The sequence below is a fragment of the Pogona vitticeps genome, chromosome 3, assembly GCF_051106095.1.
Source record: "Pogona vitticeps strain Pit_001003342236 chromosome 3, PviZW2.1, whole genome shotgun sequence".
Classification (NCBI taxonomy): Eukaryota; Metazoa; Chordata; class Lepidosauria; order Squamata; family Agamidae; genus Pogona; species Pogona vitticeps.
The window spans coordinates 159456213-159475079 of NC_135785.1; the positions used below are offsets into that span (position 1 = coordinate 159456213).

The 18867-nt window shown below is 37.5% G+C and overlaps 1 protein-coding gene across 17 annotated transcripts in view; it reads right to left on the bottom strand.

Moving 5' to 3' along the window:
* The window catches only part of DOCK9 (dedicator of cytokinesis 9), a 165131-nt gene that overhangs the window by 27967 nt on the left and 118297 nt on the right, over nt 1-18867 (bottom strand). For 10 of the 17 annotated variants that reach the window (XM_072994661.2, XM_072994658.2, XM_020801587.3 and 7 more), the window contains 10 exons: nt 16898-17076; nt 15584-15700; nt 15338-15458; nt 13579-13712; nt 10397-10511; nt 9884-9950; nt 9056-9103; nt 6683-6819; nt 1720-1835; nt 732-869 (listed from right to left, as the gene is read on the bottom strand). In XM_072994661.2, the coding sequence (XP_072850762.2) occupies nt 732-869; nt 1720-1835; nt 6683-6819; nt 9056-9103; nt 9884-9950; nt 10397-10511; nt 13579-13712; nt 15338-15458; nt 15584-15700; nt 16898-17076 (1172 nt within the window). Of the gene's footprint in view, nt 1-731; nt 870-1719; nt 1836-6165; nt 6210-6682; nt 6820-9055; nt 9104-9883; nt 9951-10396; nt 10512-13578; nt 13713-15337; nt 15459-15583; nt 15701-16897; nt 17077-18867 lie in introns of all 17 variants that reach the window. The other 7 variants (XM_078391404.1, XM_072994669.2, XM_072994666.2 and 4 more) reach the window with 2 other exon arrangements.

Below are 18867 nucleotides of genomic sequence, written 5' to 3' on the forward strand. Positions count from 1 at the left end.
AGTACTCGAAATGCAAGCCCTTCCAATTAGGTAAATAATAATCTCCTCATGGGGAAGAGTCCAGTTTATACAAAATTACTGGATGTAAACACTTGGGATTGTATTAAAATCATTGGTTTTGATCAGGACTGGGGAACCCATAGTCCTCCAAATGCTGAAGTCCAAGCAGCAATGTCCTATTTGGGGTTCCAGAAAACAGATTTCAGATATGAGTCTCCATTCCCCAACCCCATAAAAAACTGCAGTATTGCTTGTTGTCAGTTTTAAAGTGTGGAAGGCTATTTAATTGCATTGCCAAGCACAATCTGTCTGGAACTGTACATTCCTGATAAGAGCCATGAGAACTACCTGTGTAGCTCAAACGGTCAGATGTGAAAATGCAGCTTTTGGTTCTGTACACTCAGTGACCTTACTCTACAAGCAGGCCCACTTAATCCAGCGAATGATATGAGAGCACTAGTGTTTACTGAACCTCTTACATGACTAAAGTGTCAGTATCCTGCTTCAGTCAAGTGATTTTCCAAACTCTGTGCTGTTTTAAATGCAGTCCCTAAAACTGGGAGCAAAACTTGTGCAAAAAATTAATTTAAAAAGAATACTGGTATCTGGCTCTTCACATTTATATGCAACATGTAAGTGACAACGCAAGAATCATCACCACCAACAACAAAAATCAACCAATAGCAACATTTCACATGAGCACAAGAAAATAAAAATTTAAGACTACTTACCTTAAAAATCAGTGATCTTAAAGCATTGAAGACATTTTTTAATGTAGTTTCGGACTGGTTTTTTTGCAGAAAACAAAGGTAGACATCAAAAACCTTTTTCATCAGAGGATTATGTCCATGATCAACCAGTAACTGATTCTGAAAATAAGCAGAATATATTTCTGACAATAATCGCAGAAAAATGTACGCCAAGGTTTCAAAGGTCCATTGCTACATTATATACTTGTTCGTAAAACATCCCTGGAGAATGTAAGTACCAAACAAACAAACAAAAACAACCACCTCCACAACTGGGGATATTGTCATTGTGCAATAAATTGATGTTACTCTTATGGCAGAGAAATATAAAAATTAAGCAATGAAACAAATGATTATTGATTTATTAGATTTATGTCCCATCTTTCAAGAGAAAGTGAGGTGCATTTTGTAGCTCTTACAAAAGTGCATTATGCTATTATGTGGGCCATGCCTTGCATCTCATGCACTTCCCAACTTTTGTACACTCGCTGTTTCAAGTGCGTGATGGCAAAACTCTTGAAATTAAGTAGAATTTTTAACAAACTGAATCCTGATTAACATATTAGCTGCTGAGAGTAGCACTGGTCCCAATTCAAATATTTCTACTACAGATTTTTTTTTCAGGGAAAAGGGGGTTAAAATGTCACATGAAATTGCAAGGGGTTTACTGTTTGGTGTTATCAGCAAACAATCCTATGTAGATATAAAACATTCCATAGAGCAGTGATTCCCAACCTTGGCTCTCCAGATGTTCTTGGGTTAAATCTTCCAGAAGCCTTCTCCATTAGTTGTGCTGACAAGGAATTCTGGGAGTTGTATTCCAACACCTGGGTTACCCAAGGTTGGGAACCACTGCTCTAGAGCAAGTGTGAGATGACAGATAGCATTTTATTGTCACATCTAAAAGAATTATTCTTTTCATAATTTTAAGGGGGAAAAAAACCCTGATGCTGATCCATAGTTTACATACCTTAAATGCCATTGTAAACAAAGACAATGTATCCAAAATTGTAAGGCAAACTTCAGTGGCAATGTTGGCTTCAAGTAAAGACTGATGAAGGACATCTGCTTCTGAATGGCCATAACCTGTGGAAATGTGGAGCAGATTTTACTCTGAACATCATACAAACATTTACAAAACCACACCTTTTTGACACTAATAATGCCAATCTAATAGCTACAGAGCAGAAACACTATAGCTGCAGATATCGCATTAAAAAAACTCACACACAAAAATATATATTCTACATAGAGTATTAGCACATATTTGTAAGCTTTTATTACTTTTATGACTTAAAGTAAATGACTACTTTATTTTCAAAAGTTGAAAATACATAAAAGAAACAAATGTTAAAATGGCATATGTCCAAGCACAACACTAATATTAACAAATATGAAATGTTTTCAAAGATTGGTACATTTAATTTGGCCCTGAACTTCTGACACCTGATAATTCACATGTTTTGTCAATTTCAGTCAGATTTATTATCCACTCTTGCACCTGAAAGTGTTTATCTCTTCCTAAGATTTTAAGATTAAGAAGTACCATCCACCCTTCAGAGGAATCCAGTACCTACATGTTTGAGTATGTCATTTTATTCCAGCAGAAGCGTACAGACTTAACTAGTGATTGTAGAGCAGAGACTTATACAGTGGTGCCTTGCTTAGCGACGTTAATCCGCGCAGCAAAAATCGCTACTAAGCGATTTCTAAAAGCCCATAGAAACGCACTGAAACCCCTTCAATGCATTCCTATGGGCTCCAAAACTCACCTTAAGCAAAAATCCTCCATTGCGGTGGCCTTTTTCAGTGCCTCTAAAGCGAGGCAAAACAGCGGGCGGCCATTTTGGAACTGCTGATCAGCTGGCCGAAAATGGGGGCTTTGCAATGATCGAGGGGACCCGCAATCATCGCAAGGCCCCGCCAATCAGCTGGCCGAAAATGGTGCCTTTGCGATGATCGCGGGGAAGCAATCATTGCAAAGCCCCGCCGATCAGCTGTGCGAAAATGGGGTCTCTGCGATGATCGCTTCCCCGCGATCATCGCAAAGCGAATTTTCCCCATAGGGGCCATCGCAAAGTGATCGCTTTTGCAATCGCAAAAACAGCGTTGCAAAGCAATTTCTTCACTATGCAGAGCAATCGCTATGCGAGGCACCACTGTACAATGAGCCAACAACTAGCTTCCCCTAAGAGCAGACAATGCTGCTTCAGGAGTTGGTGCATATTCTAAATATATTTGAGGCAAATAAAAGAATGGAGGAAAGGCCATATCTGTATAGTTATGCAGAGATGGAACAAACAACCTTCTCTACTTGCCTTATAGGTACTTTTAGATTTATTTGTATTTTTCCTCTTGTGCAGCTTCACCAATTATTTTGAAGCAATCCATAATGTCTCTGCATACTGTTTTGAAAACTACATGCCACATAAAGCATTTTTTAAAGTGTTTTTTAATTTTTTGCAATTCAATGAGAAAGACTTAGACCAGTGTTCTATTAAGCATCCACTGAGCAATATTAGGGGACTCTATACTGCTCGCACAACCACTACTGTTGTCCAAGCAGTGATGATCTCCTTTCAGAACAACTTTCCACTTCCAACAGCAACACTTGTGCAGTAAACTCCTGTGTTACTATGCTAGCAGAACATTTTATTTCAGCAGAAGCTCAGTAGGATACTGGCCATAACAGGCAATGAACAGTTGGCAGATATTCTGCTTTTACTTGCCATAATAGTGAATACTTATTGCATCTTGTATTGTTAAAGCAATCAGTGAAAGTAATGCTTTTACTGCAACACTGTTACATCAATAAACTTGGTTCAATTAATTTAATTAACTGTATCCATTTCTGGAATAATAAAGAACTCAATGACAGTTTCTACATTTCTTAGATCTCTTACCATTCCATACACATCCACCATTATTTCCTTCTACATTATCAATTATTATTATATAAGATTACAGAATGTACTGCTCTGCAGAGCATACTACTAGTTCCAGTGCTAAGGAGTACATAACAACTCTTTCTGAAACATGCATGCTATAGTTAGGAAAAAGATGCTCCTTCATATTGGCAAAGAAAACTGATGGAAAGAATAGGGAAGTGGCTACGGAATACTGATTAAACATGAAAATGATGTCAAGCCTACCAAACAAAAGAAAATTCTGGTCATTTTGGAAAAGGAGAGTCTTTATGTACCTGTCACCTCCCATAAACTGCATTTCTACAAATTGCTCCTATAGAACTCTGAAATCAAATGTTAAATGTCAACACTTTAAAAAAGCAAATTCAATATGAGGGCTTTATAATGCATATTTAAATCAATATGAGGGTTGTACTGCCTACTCCTTTTTGTGGCAGACTCATGCAATCTCCTCATTCCGAAAGCCACTCAAGATAACCTTCTTGAGCAGGATCAGATACACCATGGGGAGAGGGGGTTGCAGCTGGCGTGGGAACCATTATCTGTGCCTTGCCCAAATGGAAATACTTTCATATCACACTAAGGCTCTACTGGAATTAAATTTATGTACATGCAATGATGCCTAGCAGATATGATCTTCTGAAGACTCGTCAAACCCTTTTTTCGACCTCTGCAAAAGGGGTTTTCCAGAGAACAATTTTTAGCATTCTACACTGTTTGAAGGAAGAGGTTGTAAAACTGAATATTACTGTACATAGGAAAGGTGTTTTCTTCTTTCATTACCTTTTTAAGCAATATCTTTTTAAAAGTACACTTTAAAAACCAATTTTCACAATACTAATTAAGATCTGCTATATTCCTGTATTATCAACTGGTCCAAATCTCTTGTGTAGCTAGCTACATGGGTGTAACTCAACATTATGTCCACGGTAGCTAAAATAGCACCAACAACACTATCCATAAAGCACTTATGCCAGTGCACTGTGCAATGGTTGCAATGGATGCCATGCAAGTGCTTACACCATCAATTTGTGCATTTCCCTATTGGTTGTCATAATGTATTTACACTAGCATAACTTTACATTACACTTGCATGAACAGGATTTTGCCCATTGTTTACACTGAAGAAGTTGTATACTCTCTTTCAATTTATTTCTTTACAACAACATGGTACAGTATCTCATTCCAGCGACATTACGAAAACATTAATAATGTCTTTAAAAATCAGAATACAGGTATTAGGACCCAGATCTGCAAAACAAGAATCAGCTTCTAAGTCCTAGATAAGATTGCACTACCCAGTTAAATCAAGATCATATGAAACATAAACTTTTAAACAGAGCAATTAAAAACTGTGAATATTAAGTATTAAGAAGAATTTAGCTCTTCCACTTTTTACTTCTGAAGCACCTGAATTTGAACTGTAACATTTAGAAGCTACTGACTATCAATTAAATTTGTTTTGAATAGGCAACTATATGTATGGTGGCTGGACACAACTATGTAAAAAGTGGTAAAGCAGCAGGCTACTTTCAAAACAATATGGGTGGGTGTCAAGTAGCCACCATGAAGAAACTGCTTAGAAGAGTCTGTGATCAATCCACTGATTGATGGAACCCAATTATTTTTCTGCAGTTTCATCAAGTAAACCATCTTTTCCTGTCTGGCCAGCAGAAGCAGAGTGTGCTAGCACTGTACTTTCTATGTTAGTATTTTCAAGACTACCCTGTTTCCCTGAAAATAAGACCTAACCTTAAAATAACCCCTAGTATGATTTTTCAGGATGCTTGTAATATAAGCCATACCCCAAAATAATCCCTAGTTAAGTGAAAGCCCGCCCTCCACCACTGTGCAGCAACCAGAAGATGACGTGACTGTATTTGAATAAACGTAGATTGTACATGAAAAAACAAAGCATCCCCTGAAAATAAGCCCTAATGCGTTTTTGAAGCAAAATTTAATATAAGACCCTGTCTTTATTTTCGGGGAAACAGGGTATGTTGATATGAATCAGTTTGAAAGCACAGCCCATCAATCAGTCCATCAATTTAAACTCTGAAGTTTTGTCTTCCTGCTGTCAAACAAAGGAAAGGGGCTATAAATTATTATGGGAGTTAAAAGAAAACTGAAATCAAAGGGGGATGACTGACAGCAATGTCCTTGAGTGAAGCTACTTTAGTAAATAGTGATTTATTTATTAAATCTTTAGCAGTATCATTATGTGCAAAGAGAATGTTTACATATGGAGGTACTGGAATGTCATAAAATATCCATCCATGTTAGCTACAGTGCATATAGTATTTAAATAGACAGCAGCAGAGAATGTGTTTACAGTTATTTCAACAAGACGTGCATTCTTAATCCTGGACCTTTCACCCAACTCTCAAGCAATATTAGTGATGCAGCATGAATATTTCTAGAGATGATTTAAGACCAAATTTCATTTCAAGCAATTCCAATAGAAGCTGACTTCAACCTCATTGTCTTACCATTGTCTACAGAAATTCCAAGCAAACTTGATATTTTTCTCACACTGAAAACACAGAAAAAGTCACTTCATTACTGGGTGCTTCTTCACATCTGAACTAAATCATGGACTTGACATTTTCCACAGTACCTTTATACAGTCTCCAAGTATTTTCTCTTAAACTTTATGCCAAAGTATGGTCACATGATCAACCAAGCATATTTCAATGAGTTCTCATGAAAGTGCTGTCTAATGAAATAAATTCAAATTGTACATGTGTAATTACAGAATGAGAATGCATGATTTTGAAGCCTACCACATACTATTGTATGTAAGGTGTGGATTATGTTTTTAAATGCTGTAGTTAACCATGTTCCACATTGCATCATCACTTATTAATACTTGGCAGTGAGTAGAATCCATTCTGTTGCTTCACCTAGAAAAATAAAGTCCATGACATGCTCTGGTGTGGGTTTCAGCCTGCGTCTGGTTTTGTGGTACTAGATGAGATTCAGGTGTTATGATGTCATGGAACTTACTGTGACTAAATGTGAGAGAGTTATCCAGGCTGCTCAGCTGTTGTAATCTGGCATGCATCATCCCTGTTCTGTTACGGGAAACAGGCAATGTCTGAGATTTTCGATCATGAACTATGGGTCCCAACCCCTCCTGGTTCCTGCAAGATGAGTGAAATGGGACAGAAGCAAAAGTTAGACATGTTGCACTGCAGCAAGAGAGAGGGAGTGTTAGTAAAGCAGCTCAAGCAAAAAATCTACTTGAAGGTGAAAGTAGAAGGCAGCCTATTACTTGTTTTTGATTAACATCCTGCATAAGTTATCCAGCCAGATAGCCAAACCATAAGTAATGTGGTCTAAATATTACTTTCAAACAGAATGAGTTCTGTTTAACAGCTGGAACTGGATTAAATGGCCACAGTGAGAGAGAGCCTAGAAGACAGACTCACAAGAAGACTACCTACTTGATAATTGTAATTTGGTTGCTTTAACTAGAATACAATAGGCAGCATTCTACAAATCTCACAGCAAGTTAGCTTATAAATCCAAAAGTTCCTAAAATGCTTGAAGGCAGTAAAATATAGTTGCTCTAGAAATATTTAGTTCAAAGCTGTAGATGTTCTGCATGTAACAAAATTATAATTAAGCTGGAACTATAAGGAGCTCATGAGTTATATGAATTTAAAGGAGGGTGAGCAAGTGTCTTTTTTTTAGTAAACATACATGCAGTTAGAGCAGAATTACACAAGATACTATCTTACCAAGACAGGAAGGGAGTAGAGCCATAGACTTTGTTAAACTTGCCAGCAATGAAGTGAAGGAAATAGAAAAGTGATCTGTGTTAGCAATCAGTACAGACTAACCTCCTAATGTGTACCACCACCAGAGCTGACAAGAAATGAAAACCAATACCAGAATTACACACATCCCTGTTTCCTCAACCATAGGGTGTGTAAAGACTGCATGCACTTTCTTGCTAACACATTCCTTTAGTGCACTGAATATGAAAAGTCAACAGTTTTTGTATTCATCAATCCCATAAACATCAGAAACGTGCATAGTTTTCATGTCAATGTTTGCACATGCAGCACAATCAAGTGATACATGCTCAATGAAACAGCAAATTCAAGTTACTTTGTAATTTTCTTCCTCTTACAAGTCTTCCTACATCCATAACCATACCAAGTGCAAAACACAAGAATTATATCTCAACTCAAGAAATAATCATTTTAAAAATTACAACACATACTAGCTTAACTGAAATTTTAAAAGTTAATCAAGACCATGCAGTAATACCAATACTTTGCCCCTTAACTTGAGCAATATGTCACATTAAAATATTAATTTTCACAAAGAGACATTACAAAGGAAAACCAGTGTCTGGAATGTACTACTGTAGACTGCAGATGAAGGCTCAAATGATGAAAATCAAAATGCCAAGGAGAGGACTAGGCCAGAACTGTACTTGTGACATCTAATTTAATAGCCTAAATATATGCTGGTACAGCACGACAGCACTGTATCTCTCCCATCCACTTTCAGCTCCCATGACCCCCACCTAAAATCCTCCAGATGTTTTCCCAGTCCTTTGAAGTAGGCTTTTGGCATTTATGGGGGTTGCAGTGTAGGTCACCCCATTCTCCCAAGCCCACAAATGGAATTAAGTTTTTTCAGTAGATATTTCTCAGTGTGCTGAATGATTTATCCATTCTTTTTATCTCAAGATGTTGCCATTGCAGAATTAAAAAATTGCCAAGCACCACTTGAGCAAAGAGTGGGACATGGTAGGAACAAATGATGCATTTCTCTATTTGGAGCTGTGATTTTTCTAGGTATAACTAATAACTGCATGCAGATAATAGACCTATGTCAAAAAGAGACAAGGGATGGGAAAAAATAGGAAGCTGAAGGTGTGCAAATATCTATATAAGGTCATGTCAAAATGATGTAATCTTTGTTTTTGAAAACCCAGGGTGGCCATGGAAGCAAGATTATTCCACCCAGTACTATCTTGTAGAACCATAAGCATGCAGTGCCTGGTGTGATATAAAAGTGTTCAAGGTAGCAGAAAGTCAATTATAGCTAACAATCAATTCTGGCTGTCAAGAGTGCTAGTTTTCCTAGCTGGCCAACTAATTTGGTTGAAACACACAGGATCATTTCAATAATCAACAGACATTTCTATAGCTGTGCAGTGCAACAATCTGGCATAGGGTCCCAAAAGAAATAAAGCACATTAAAAAACCTACAGTAGTAAGTGCCAAAGACTACTAAATTCTGTTACTTGTCATCCAATGATATACATCTCCTTCTACTGTTAACTATATGATAATTCAACGCAGAAGAGTTTAAGGCATCAAGTTAAAGAGAATTACCCATTTAAGCTATACACAGTACCTGGCTATGTAACGTTTTCCCATGTACTGAAACTGATGCAAGCACACTCTGTAAAAACATAGAAAGAGTTTATGTATTTAAACTTTAATGTTCTTGTATAGATTTAAGTTACATGTTGTTTAAAAAGCGAGGTACAATATAAATAAGTAACTTCTAATCATTTGCCTGCACTTTTGATTTTTTTCAAACAGATGTCTATATGCATGATCTTCTTTTCTGTGCCCACCATGCTGCAACTTCTACTTTTCTGCCAGTTAGATTATGTCTGTCTCCAAGACTTACTATACAAAGTTTCAAGTGCATTCCAAAAGCACTCTTTGTTTCCCAAAAGAAATAAATGCTATTAATATTCAGCAAATTGAATTAATGAATATATTCACATTCTGTCTTCTAACTAAAATGTTAAAGATGACTCATAAAAATATGAAAATACAATACACAGAGAGACATTGGGAGCAAATGAAATAGATGATAAGGGCAAAACCAATTGAACTTTGCAGAAAGAGAAGTGGCTCTGCAGCTTGTTTACGATGAAGGGAAAAAAACCAGGTAGATGAGGTCTAAATGGAAACTGTGACACACAGGAGGAGTAAGAACAGTGGCTCTAATCCTGGCAAATTATGCATTTATCAGCTTCCTTCCCCATGGGGTAAACACTAGGAAAGTGATTTAGATAGTGTCCCTTGAATTACAGGTTATCCTATTAGTAGTGTCTTGTTTCTAAACAGAATATGTTGTGACATTACATGTTGGTTTTAAAATTTAAAACCTATTACTGACTGAAACAGAATACTTGTGCAATGTATTAGAACAGCTCAGTCAACTCACTCTGCAATTGTGAAAAAATCCATCAGCTCTGATGTTGAAGCCTTGTTCCAGTATGTGAAAAGAGCATCTGCAATGTCAAGGACAATAAAGTGTTATGAAGCAGTTAAGTAACAACTCTTCAGTGATTCCTAGTTTTAAAGGCAGGAAAAGATGCTACAGAAGCTAAAACTTTTTTGAAGTTATATCTCTAACAACAGACAGCATTCAAAATATGTATTTATTGTCTAAGTGTGCAGTTTATTAATTTCTTATGTAAAAGGAGTCACTTTAATGCTAAGGCACTCTGTACTCCATGCTACAGAGTATACAGAATTTGTGCTTCATTGAAGACCAAGTAGTCAAGATCTCAAATGCTATGCAATTAAGGAATAATCTGACAGATGCAATTAATTCCAAGTAATGCATGACAGAAAGTGTGGCATTTTACTTCCATTTCAGAACTGGGATTTGGAAACATTGCATTATAAACTCACCTTCAGAATGGATAATGAAATAAAATAAGTGTTTGCTTACCATCAGACATGCTTTTTAATATATGAAGGAAACACATCAATAGACTCCTGATCTCAGACTGATCAAGTTTGTCACACCTAACTACAGAACTTCCTGAAGGGCATGCCTGTCGGTTCTGAAAAATAAAGCAAAGAAATAGACTTGGATAAGAAGCCCCATTAAAGGCAAAAGATACAAATGTGAACAGCTGGTATTTGAGAATAAAGAAACAAACACAAACTGATCAGGGCAAGAAGGAATTATTGAAAGCCCAAGTAGTTGTGTCTCCTTGGGTGACCATCATGCCAAATCTGGTGGGTACTTAGCATTGGGCATGGGATTTTTGATCCCCAGCCCCCACTACCAGTATTCAGCAGGAATTTCCCAAGGTAGAATTCTGGTGACTTTTGCTTTAACATTCAGGTTCTGAGCATACAGTACATTTGTTCCTTGTCAAGGGTTTCTCTGCAAGGAGTGCTATTAAGCATGGAGGAGGACATGTGTGGAGTCTTCTAAGCTCCATGGGAACTGTAATGCACTGGGGGGACAGTAGTTTCTCTGTCCATTACATTCTGTTGAGGGTGCCTCTCAAAACACTTACTGTAACAGTTCCCTAATGCTTTGTAGCTGCTACGGAGCTTAGAAAGCTCCACCAATGTCCTCCTCCACACTTAACAGCCATCGCTGCAGAAAGAACCTTGGCAAAGAACACCTGCATATCCTGAAACTTCTCTGGGAACTTGGATTTTTTTGGCTAAAACTACCAAAATTCTAGCTAGAATATCTGCTGAATAGCTGGTATGAACAGTGAAAAAAAAATCAAAATTCCCATGCCTAGTCATCACACATCCATCCATTCAGGTATGTACAAACCCCATCAATCCTCTGTAGTAATCTCCTTCCAGCACACTATTCTTTTAAGAAATTCCAAGGTTTTTCTCCTCCTGCACCTTGAATATCCTCCAGCATCCTCAGCACAAATAGATCCACGCTCCCCCCGACCCAATATTTTCCTCATACCTCCTCCTACCTTCCAGTCTGACCTCAGGTAAAACTGGAGGACATTTCTATCACTTTTTTTCAGAGGTGCTTCACAAATGGTAAAAGACTTGTCTCTATTATAACTTTCCTCATCTACATATTTTGTATTTAGTGTGCTTATAGTTTGCCCTTGATCACTGCAAAGTTAACACACATGCTTAATTCACAGTCATAAACATGAGTTACTATGGAAGGGAAAGCTGTTTAATTCTAGGGCATAAGCATTCCTCTTTAACATATAGTCAAAGGGTCAGGAGAAAGCATGATGGTATGAGGAAAGATAAATGGGCAAGGCAGGACAGAATATTTGACCACCTATATATTGTGCCCTATAAGGCAATCCTCACAATGTCTAATTACAAACTATACTAGCAACTTCTGAGGTAAGCTATAGTATAACAACATGGGAGGAGCACACAATCCCCATTTCTGATCTAAAGAACATAAGAACAGCTTCTGTGGCTCAGACCAAATGCCTTTCTAGTTCAGCATTCACTTAATAAGGGGCTAGCTGGTTACCTATGGGAAATACGAAACTTGGGCATCAACAGAAGAGCACTTAAGGCTATAAAAGTGACTATATGAACAGACATGTTTTCTATCTGTATGTGTAAGGGTGAAATCATGAAATGCTGTTACTTTTCAGTCTCAAGAGTAGTAAAAGAGTGTAGTACTGGAGAATAAGAGCCAGCACACATAATGTACCCTTGATAGCTGACAAAAAAGAAAGAAAGGAAGGAAGAAAGGAAGAAAGAAAGAATGAATCTATATCAGTTTTGATACAAATGGAGTAAGCAGAATATTTACTAGGCATGTATGACCATAGGTTTACCACAAAACTCTCTTATCTGACAGACAGATGTATCACACAAAAGCCAAAGGTAACTTCACAGATAATAACTCATATGTGCTTAAATTAAATAAGTCTTTAAGTCAATGCTTTTCAAATTTTTCCCAAGCCACCTTCAATGGGTGGTCTGATTACTCTTATTTTCCTTCTATTTATATGGTAAATGAGAAATTATCATCATCATCAAGCAGGAGGGAACACAGGATGAGCCCATAATTTTCAAAAAAGCTAAAAAGTTTGAAAGTTTCTGCTGCATTTGTTACTTCACACTGCAAATGCAAACCATTAGCACGAAGGGGGAAAACTGCAGACAATCTTGACATTAGCAGATTCTTACTAAGATTACTAAAAACTTCTAGGTTTCTTTACATTTCAGCATGCCATTTCATGAGAACCATGCAACTAACACAAACTGCTTCAGTGGTTTATAGCAACATTGCCAGTACACACTGCACTCAGAAAGGTAACCAAACAAAACACAAAGAAACAATACTTCTTGTAATGGAGGAAACGCAACAGCATGGCAATTTGTTTCTGGTAAAGATGGAACTGTCAGTAGAGAGAAGTCCACTGTCACACGTTTTTTCTTTGACAACTGGTGTTCTTCTTCTTCTTCTCTGTTAGTACATAATGCATAAGCAGAATGCCTTCTCAGGAGTTTCTCCCTCTGCCACAAGATGGCATATTAAGAGTCAAGAAGAAAACATGAAACCACATTATGACTAGCATAAGTCCCAAATTCTAAATCCCAAAAATATGCCAGGTTGAAGACTCATGCAACTGAACACAATTCAAGAGTTGGCAAAAGGATGCTTAATTCACAGATCCATGGCACTGAATGCCACCATGGAGAATTCCATGGGACTTATATTACTGAATGAGACTACTTAGTAAATCGGAGCACTTTTAAAGAAGTGTTTTTATATTGCTACTTTACAAAAGCGTTACAATGGACAGATATGCCAAAAATAAGTTGATTTCACACATACAGCTACATACTGTATATATAGACATACACAGGTAAATATACACATTAAGGGGTTTTTATATCATGCTACAATTTACTAAAATCATCCTACTTTTCCCTATCTAGATAAATCTTGTCTCAGGTTATTTGCTTCTTCCTATAGCTAACACACATTATTTCAATTGGTATACAAACAAGAAAGCATAAGTAACAGCTTGAAGGATGAAACTAGAATGGTTCGCTGTTTCCATCTGGTATAAGCAGTTATTTACAGCAGTTATCTGTCACAAGGCACGAATAAAAAGAGTATTCTTTTACTGCACAAATGTATTGAAGTGTCCATACCTTATCAAGAGAATTGCTCTTTTCACTTGGCCTTTCTGGAAGACTGTTTCCTGAGTCTGTACTTATGAGAGAGCCTCTTGAATCTGCATTTCTCACACAGTTAACATTAGGAGTAGAGGAGGTATATGGGGATGCTGAACAATAAAATGGTAGAAAATGGATGCCATTATATTCTATTAGTAAAGAAACCAACATTGCAAAAAACATTTAGCTACGCAACACCACAGCAACATTTTCTCACTGTGATGTAATGTTCTACTGTTACTTTCTTCAGTTAATACTGTTGGTACCAAACCTCATTCATGAGCTCCAACTGACTAGATCCCTCCTAGAAACCCACAGTCTTATATGGGGTTGTCACCAGTATGCATACAGTGGTGCCCCCGCATGACAACGATAATCCGTCCCGGGAAAATAACTGTTTAGCGAAATCGTCATCATGTGAAAACCCTTTCCCCACTGGAATGCATTGAAACTTGGTTTAATGCATTCCAATGGGGAAAATACCTCGTCGTCCAGCGAAGATCGCCCATAGGGAAGCCATTTTGCGAGCGCCGATCAGCTGTAAAAATGGCTGCCCTGCAACGCATGGGTCCAGAAAACACAGGGCAGCCATTTTACAGAGCCGGAAAAATCGTTGTCTTGCGAACAGTTTGCGAAGCACGGACCTGATCAACGTCCAGCGAAAATCTCCCATAGGAATTACTGTTTTGCGAATCGCTATAGCGATCGCAAAAAGTCATCATTATGCAGATTCGTCATTTAGCGGGATCATCGTTTAGCGAGGTACCACTGTAGTTAACTCTACAGAAAGAACTGGGTAACATCAGCCATTCTCAACCCTTTTTTGGCCATGGCCCTTTTAGCAGCTCTTCTCAGATTCTAGGGCTCCCTATCAAAAAAGGACACTACCCCCTTCAAATGTACCAGGGCCCTGAGGTGGCCATATGGCCCCCACTGAGCATGGCTGCTCTAGATCAATTCTTCCCAGCCTTGGGACCCCTGATGTTCTTGGACTAAAACTGCCAGAAGCAGGATTTCTGGAAGTTGTATCCAAGAACATCTGGGGACACAGGGTTGGGAACCGTTGCTCTAGATAATCACATTGTATTAAAAAACCTGATACATTTCAGTTGTGGTAGTTTATTTCTATATATTCCTGTATTATTTTAAGCAGCTCATGGCTGCATACCAGGGACAACCTGATTGTATAACCAACTAGTAGCTCATAGATCCACAATCAGCATTCAATCTGAACCCCCATCTCCAATGCTTACATCAGAGCTGGCCAAACAGTGGGGTACAGAGTCCCATTTTCTTCCCCTTAAATCCACCTTAAAACATACCACCTTCAACTAGAAATCACAAAAACTCCACTTGTGCCTTTCTTAACTCCATGGGCAGGTAGATAAAACAAGGGTGTGGGTTCTGTACCCTGTTTTAATTGAGAACTGCTGCTCCTGATAGCTTCTAGAAATGAAAATTATCCAAAAGTTATCAGAATGTTTTGTTTGTTACTGCTGGAGGTAAGGTGCCACATATATGGGCAGATGACTGTATGCAAGCTGTAGACCACATAATTCCACCCTGAGTCTAAGTTCACACAACATCCTTTGCTCCGCCCACCAAAATATTTCACTAACAGAAAATGCATACGCAAAATAACTATTTTAATTTCTTGGAAGGACATATATTGATTAATGCAATGTGTTCCTAAAAATCATAACTGAATGCAACATGAAGATTTTAAAATTGTTACCAATGCCCGATATAGCTCCAAACAAGTCTTTGTGGAGGTTATTATCAAGTGTATTCACAGATTTTTGTGGCGTTACCAAAGGATTTGCAGTGGCTAAATTAAGTGATTCTTCTTTCCCACTCTGTTAAAAGATACAAACAAATAATTTTATATTCTTCAGTATGTTTAACTTTCTGTGGAAGACATATATTTATAGTTCAGAAATTATGAAGTATTATGATTTTATAAAGGAAAATATTTACTCACACTATTAGTAGCATTAATAGGGAAAGGTGAAATATCCTTGACATCAATTCGATGCACGTTTTCTATGAGGAGGCCAAACGTTGGCAGATACAATGTGGCTATTCTAGCTTGATGGCTCTGTACCAAAACATTTTAATGGAAAAGCGGAGAAAATGCTAGTAAATGGAAATAGTATTCTCCCCTAAAACAATCAGTGCCCACAGAGATATCCATGATTTCATTATCAGAACCTCTTTTCCATGAGACATACATTCTTTCTGGCTACATTCATGTACAATTTCTTTCAATAGTGTTGATGTTTAAACAGAGCCCTTCTTATTGCATAAGAGGTTGTCAGCTTCTTAGAGATTCAAATTCTTACAGTGAGATGCATGGATGAATCTCCTACTGATACAGCTATTAAGATAGAGAAAGAGAAAATATTCCATCTATTCTCTAAAATAAATATTCAAATTACAAGACAGATTTTGTATAAGCAATATGAAGAATTGCTGATGGTATAAGCTGTCTGACACTGTTTATTTATTTACACACACACACACACACACACACACACACACACACACACACACACACACACACACACACACACAAACAAACAAGATCAGGCCCACTAAGCTACTGGGGATCTGGAGAGTCAACTCATCCATCAATACCATTGATTCAAATGACTCTACTCTAGTTGCAACCTACGATGATAAAGTAGATTGCAACTAGGGGATACCCACTTGAATCCACACTTGAATCCATAGGACTTAGGAGGAGTTGACTCATCAGATCCCCGATGATTCAATGGTCCTACTCTAATACAACTTACAAGACTAAGCACTACACTAAGCCATAGGTTTCAGCCATTCCTGCCTGAGCTGACACAGAGGCAAGAAGGCTTTCTGACAATCTGCCCCAATGTGCAGAGGAAAAAGCAGCAAATGCAATAAATGTGAGGCTACCTTAAGAGGTACATAGGATATAGGACTGAGGCAACCATAATCTTAAAGAAGTCCTAATATCAAACATGCAAAGTTCTAAATTCAGAACACTTTGCATTTTTAAAGGACCTTTGTTGTGCTCACAGGCCTTTCTGTTCATTGCAATGTTTTGAAACACTAGCATGTCAACTTCCCTTTGCCAGTGCAACAAGCAGAAGTGTCCGTATGAGCCTGCATTTACTATGAGCTTCACGTCTAGTACTAGATCACGTTTGGAGCCCAGAGATTAGATTTACCTAACATACAAAATTTTTTACAAATAACATTACTAATTTTTAATAAAACAAAAAAGTTTACCATCTAAAATTTCTGGAAATCCTCTTACCCTGGTAGCATATCTATCATCAAAAGAATGCTTTATCATCAAGTTCTTCAAAACACTGATTGCAATTTGACGGATGTCTCTGAACTCCTGCAAGGCATTTCCCACCTCCCTGAGAAGGAGTCCTACCAGGAAGTGATGCTTGCAGAATTCATCTGATAAGGAATAGTCAAGCTGAAGGTCTGAAAGCAAACACCGCCATTAAGTAAAGGCATAAACTAATGTTGAAGGATGTAATCTACAGCCTTATAAACATTTATAAGGACCATAACACTTGCTATACTGTATGTCTTCTCATTTTGTATTTTAAAATCAAATAGTGTAATGTATACATAGTTCTGATAAAAAGCAGAATAAAGATTGAAACTAAGTAGCTAGGTTAGGGCAACATTTAAATTCAGTAACCCAGGACTAACAGTTACTCTCAGAACACATACTGGCTTAATTCATGAATAAATACATGTAAATTCTTGAAAATACATTCAACTGGCATGTTGAATGTATAAACCCTTCCATGCTTCATCTGGCTACAGAGCAACATTTATGCATTTTGCAGAACAGTGCAGACAGCCACACTTTCACACAAGTACATTCTGCTAAGATCAAGCAGGTGTGGATGACTACAAGCAAAAAGCTAGGTATTTGTGACAAAATGGAACATGCACTTCAGAAAAAAAACTATGGTACACATAGAAATTCAGTGGCATATTAAGTGCTGACACATAAGTTACTCAGTTAAGCCCTTTTACAAAGAATTTCCGAGGAAATCAGGGAAATACCATACCGACTAGAATCTACTACTAGTTCTCAGGCTTTTAGACAGGACAAATCACATTTCTTTTAATACTTTAGGGACTATTGCCAGGATTTTGTACTATTAAAATATGCTTTGCAGCACTTATTAAAAGCAAGTACGATCAACCAAGAAACTGACTTCACAATGCATTTCAATATGTTTTAGTGCTGGCCACAGATTTTCAGCACATGCTTTTAATGAGATGAAATAGCATTGGAAAAATGGTGAAACATCCTTAACAGTTTTGGTATAGCAGTGGGTAAATAAAGTATGGCTTTGCAGGTATTTTACTGCAACTATCAGCCACTGCTAGCAGCCTACCTTGTGGTAGGGAATGCTGAATGCTGCAGTTGAGCAACATCTGGAGGGCCGCATTTTGCCTACCCCCCTTTGTACAGGCACAGTAGGGCTGAATCCCTCACAGCTCCAGCAGAAATAGTTTACAGAAAGGCACAGTGCTTCTAGCAATGAGATTCATAAAATTTCTATTTTTCATGATTTGGGAAAAAAGTTAAACACACCATCCCCTGCAAAAGTCGGAATACTACTCAGTAATTTAAAGCTATTCAAGAGGACTTCCAATGAATCTGATAGCTCCTGTTTTATGTTTAGCATCAGCAGAGCTTACTAACATAATGCCAGGTCTGGTAACATTGTTAATGGCAATATAGACCTGATTCTAATAAAACTACATGCAAGAGTTGGGTATTTATGTAGGAAGCTCTCTTTTTTCATTTTTTATTTATTTATTTTTTTTAATTCAACTTATTTATATTCAATTTATTTTTTTGCAGAAAACCATGTTGTGGGACAGTCATAAGCCTTTCAGTACAGTGGGGTCTCTACTTAAGAACGTCCCTACTTAAGAACAATCCAACTTAAGAACAGCTCCATTTGCTAAATTTTGCTTCTACTTGAGAACAGAAATCCAAGATAAGAACAGGAAAAAAAAAACCTTTCCTGCTCTTTTTTTAACCTTAGGTCATCTTAGGTTTAAAAAAAAATTCTCCCCCTAGTGGTAGAGTACATATTAACCAGCTTTACATTAGTTCCTATGGGAACTAATGCTTCAATATACGAACGCACCTCTACATAACAAAACAAAACAAAAAAAAAAAAAGGAAAAATAAGAAAGAAAAAGAAAAAGAAAAAGAAAAAAAAAGCCAGAACGGATTAA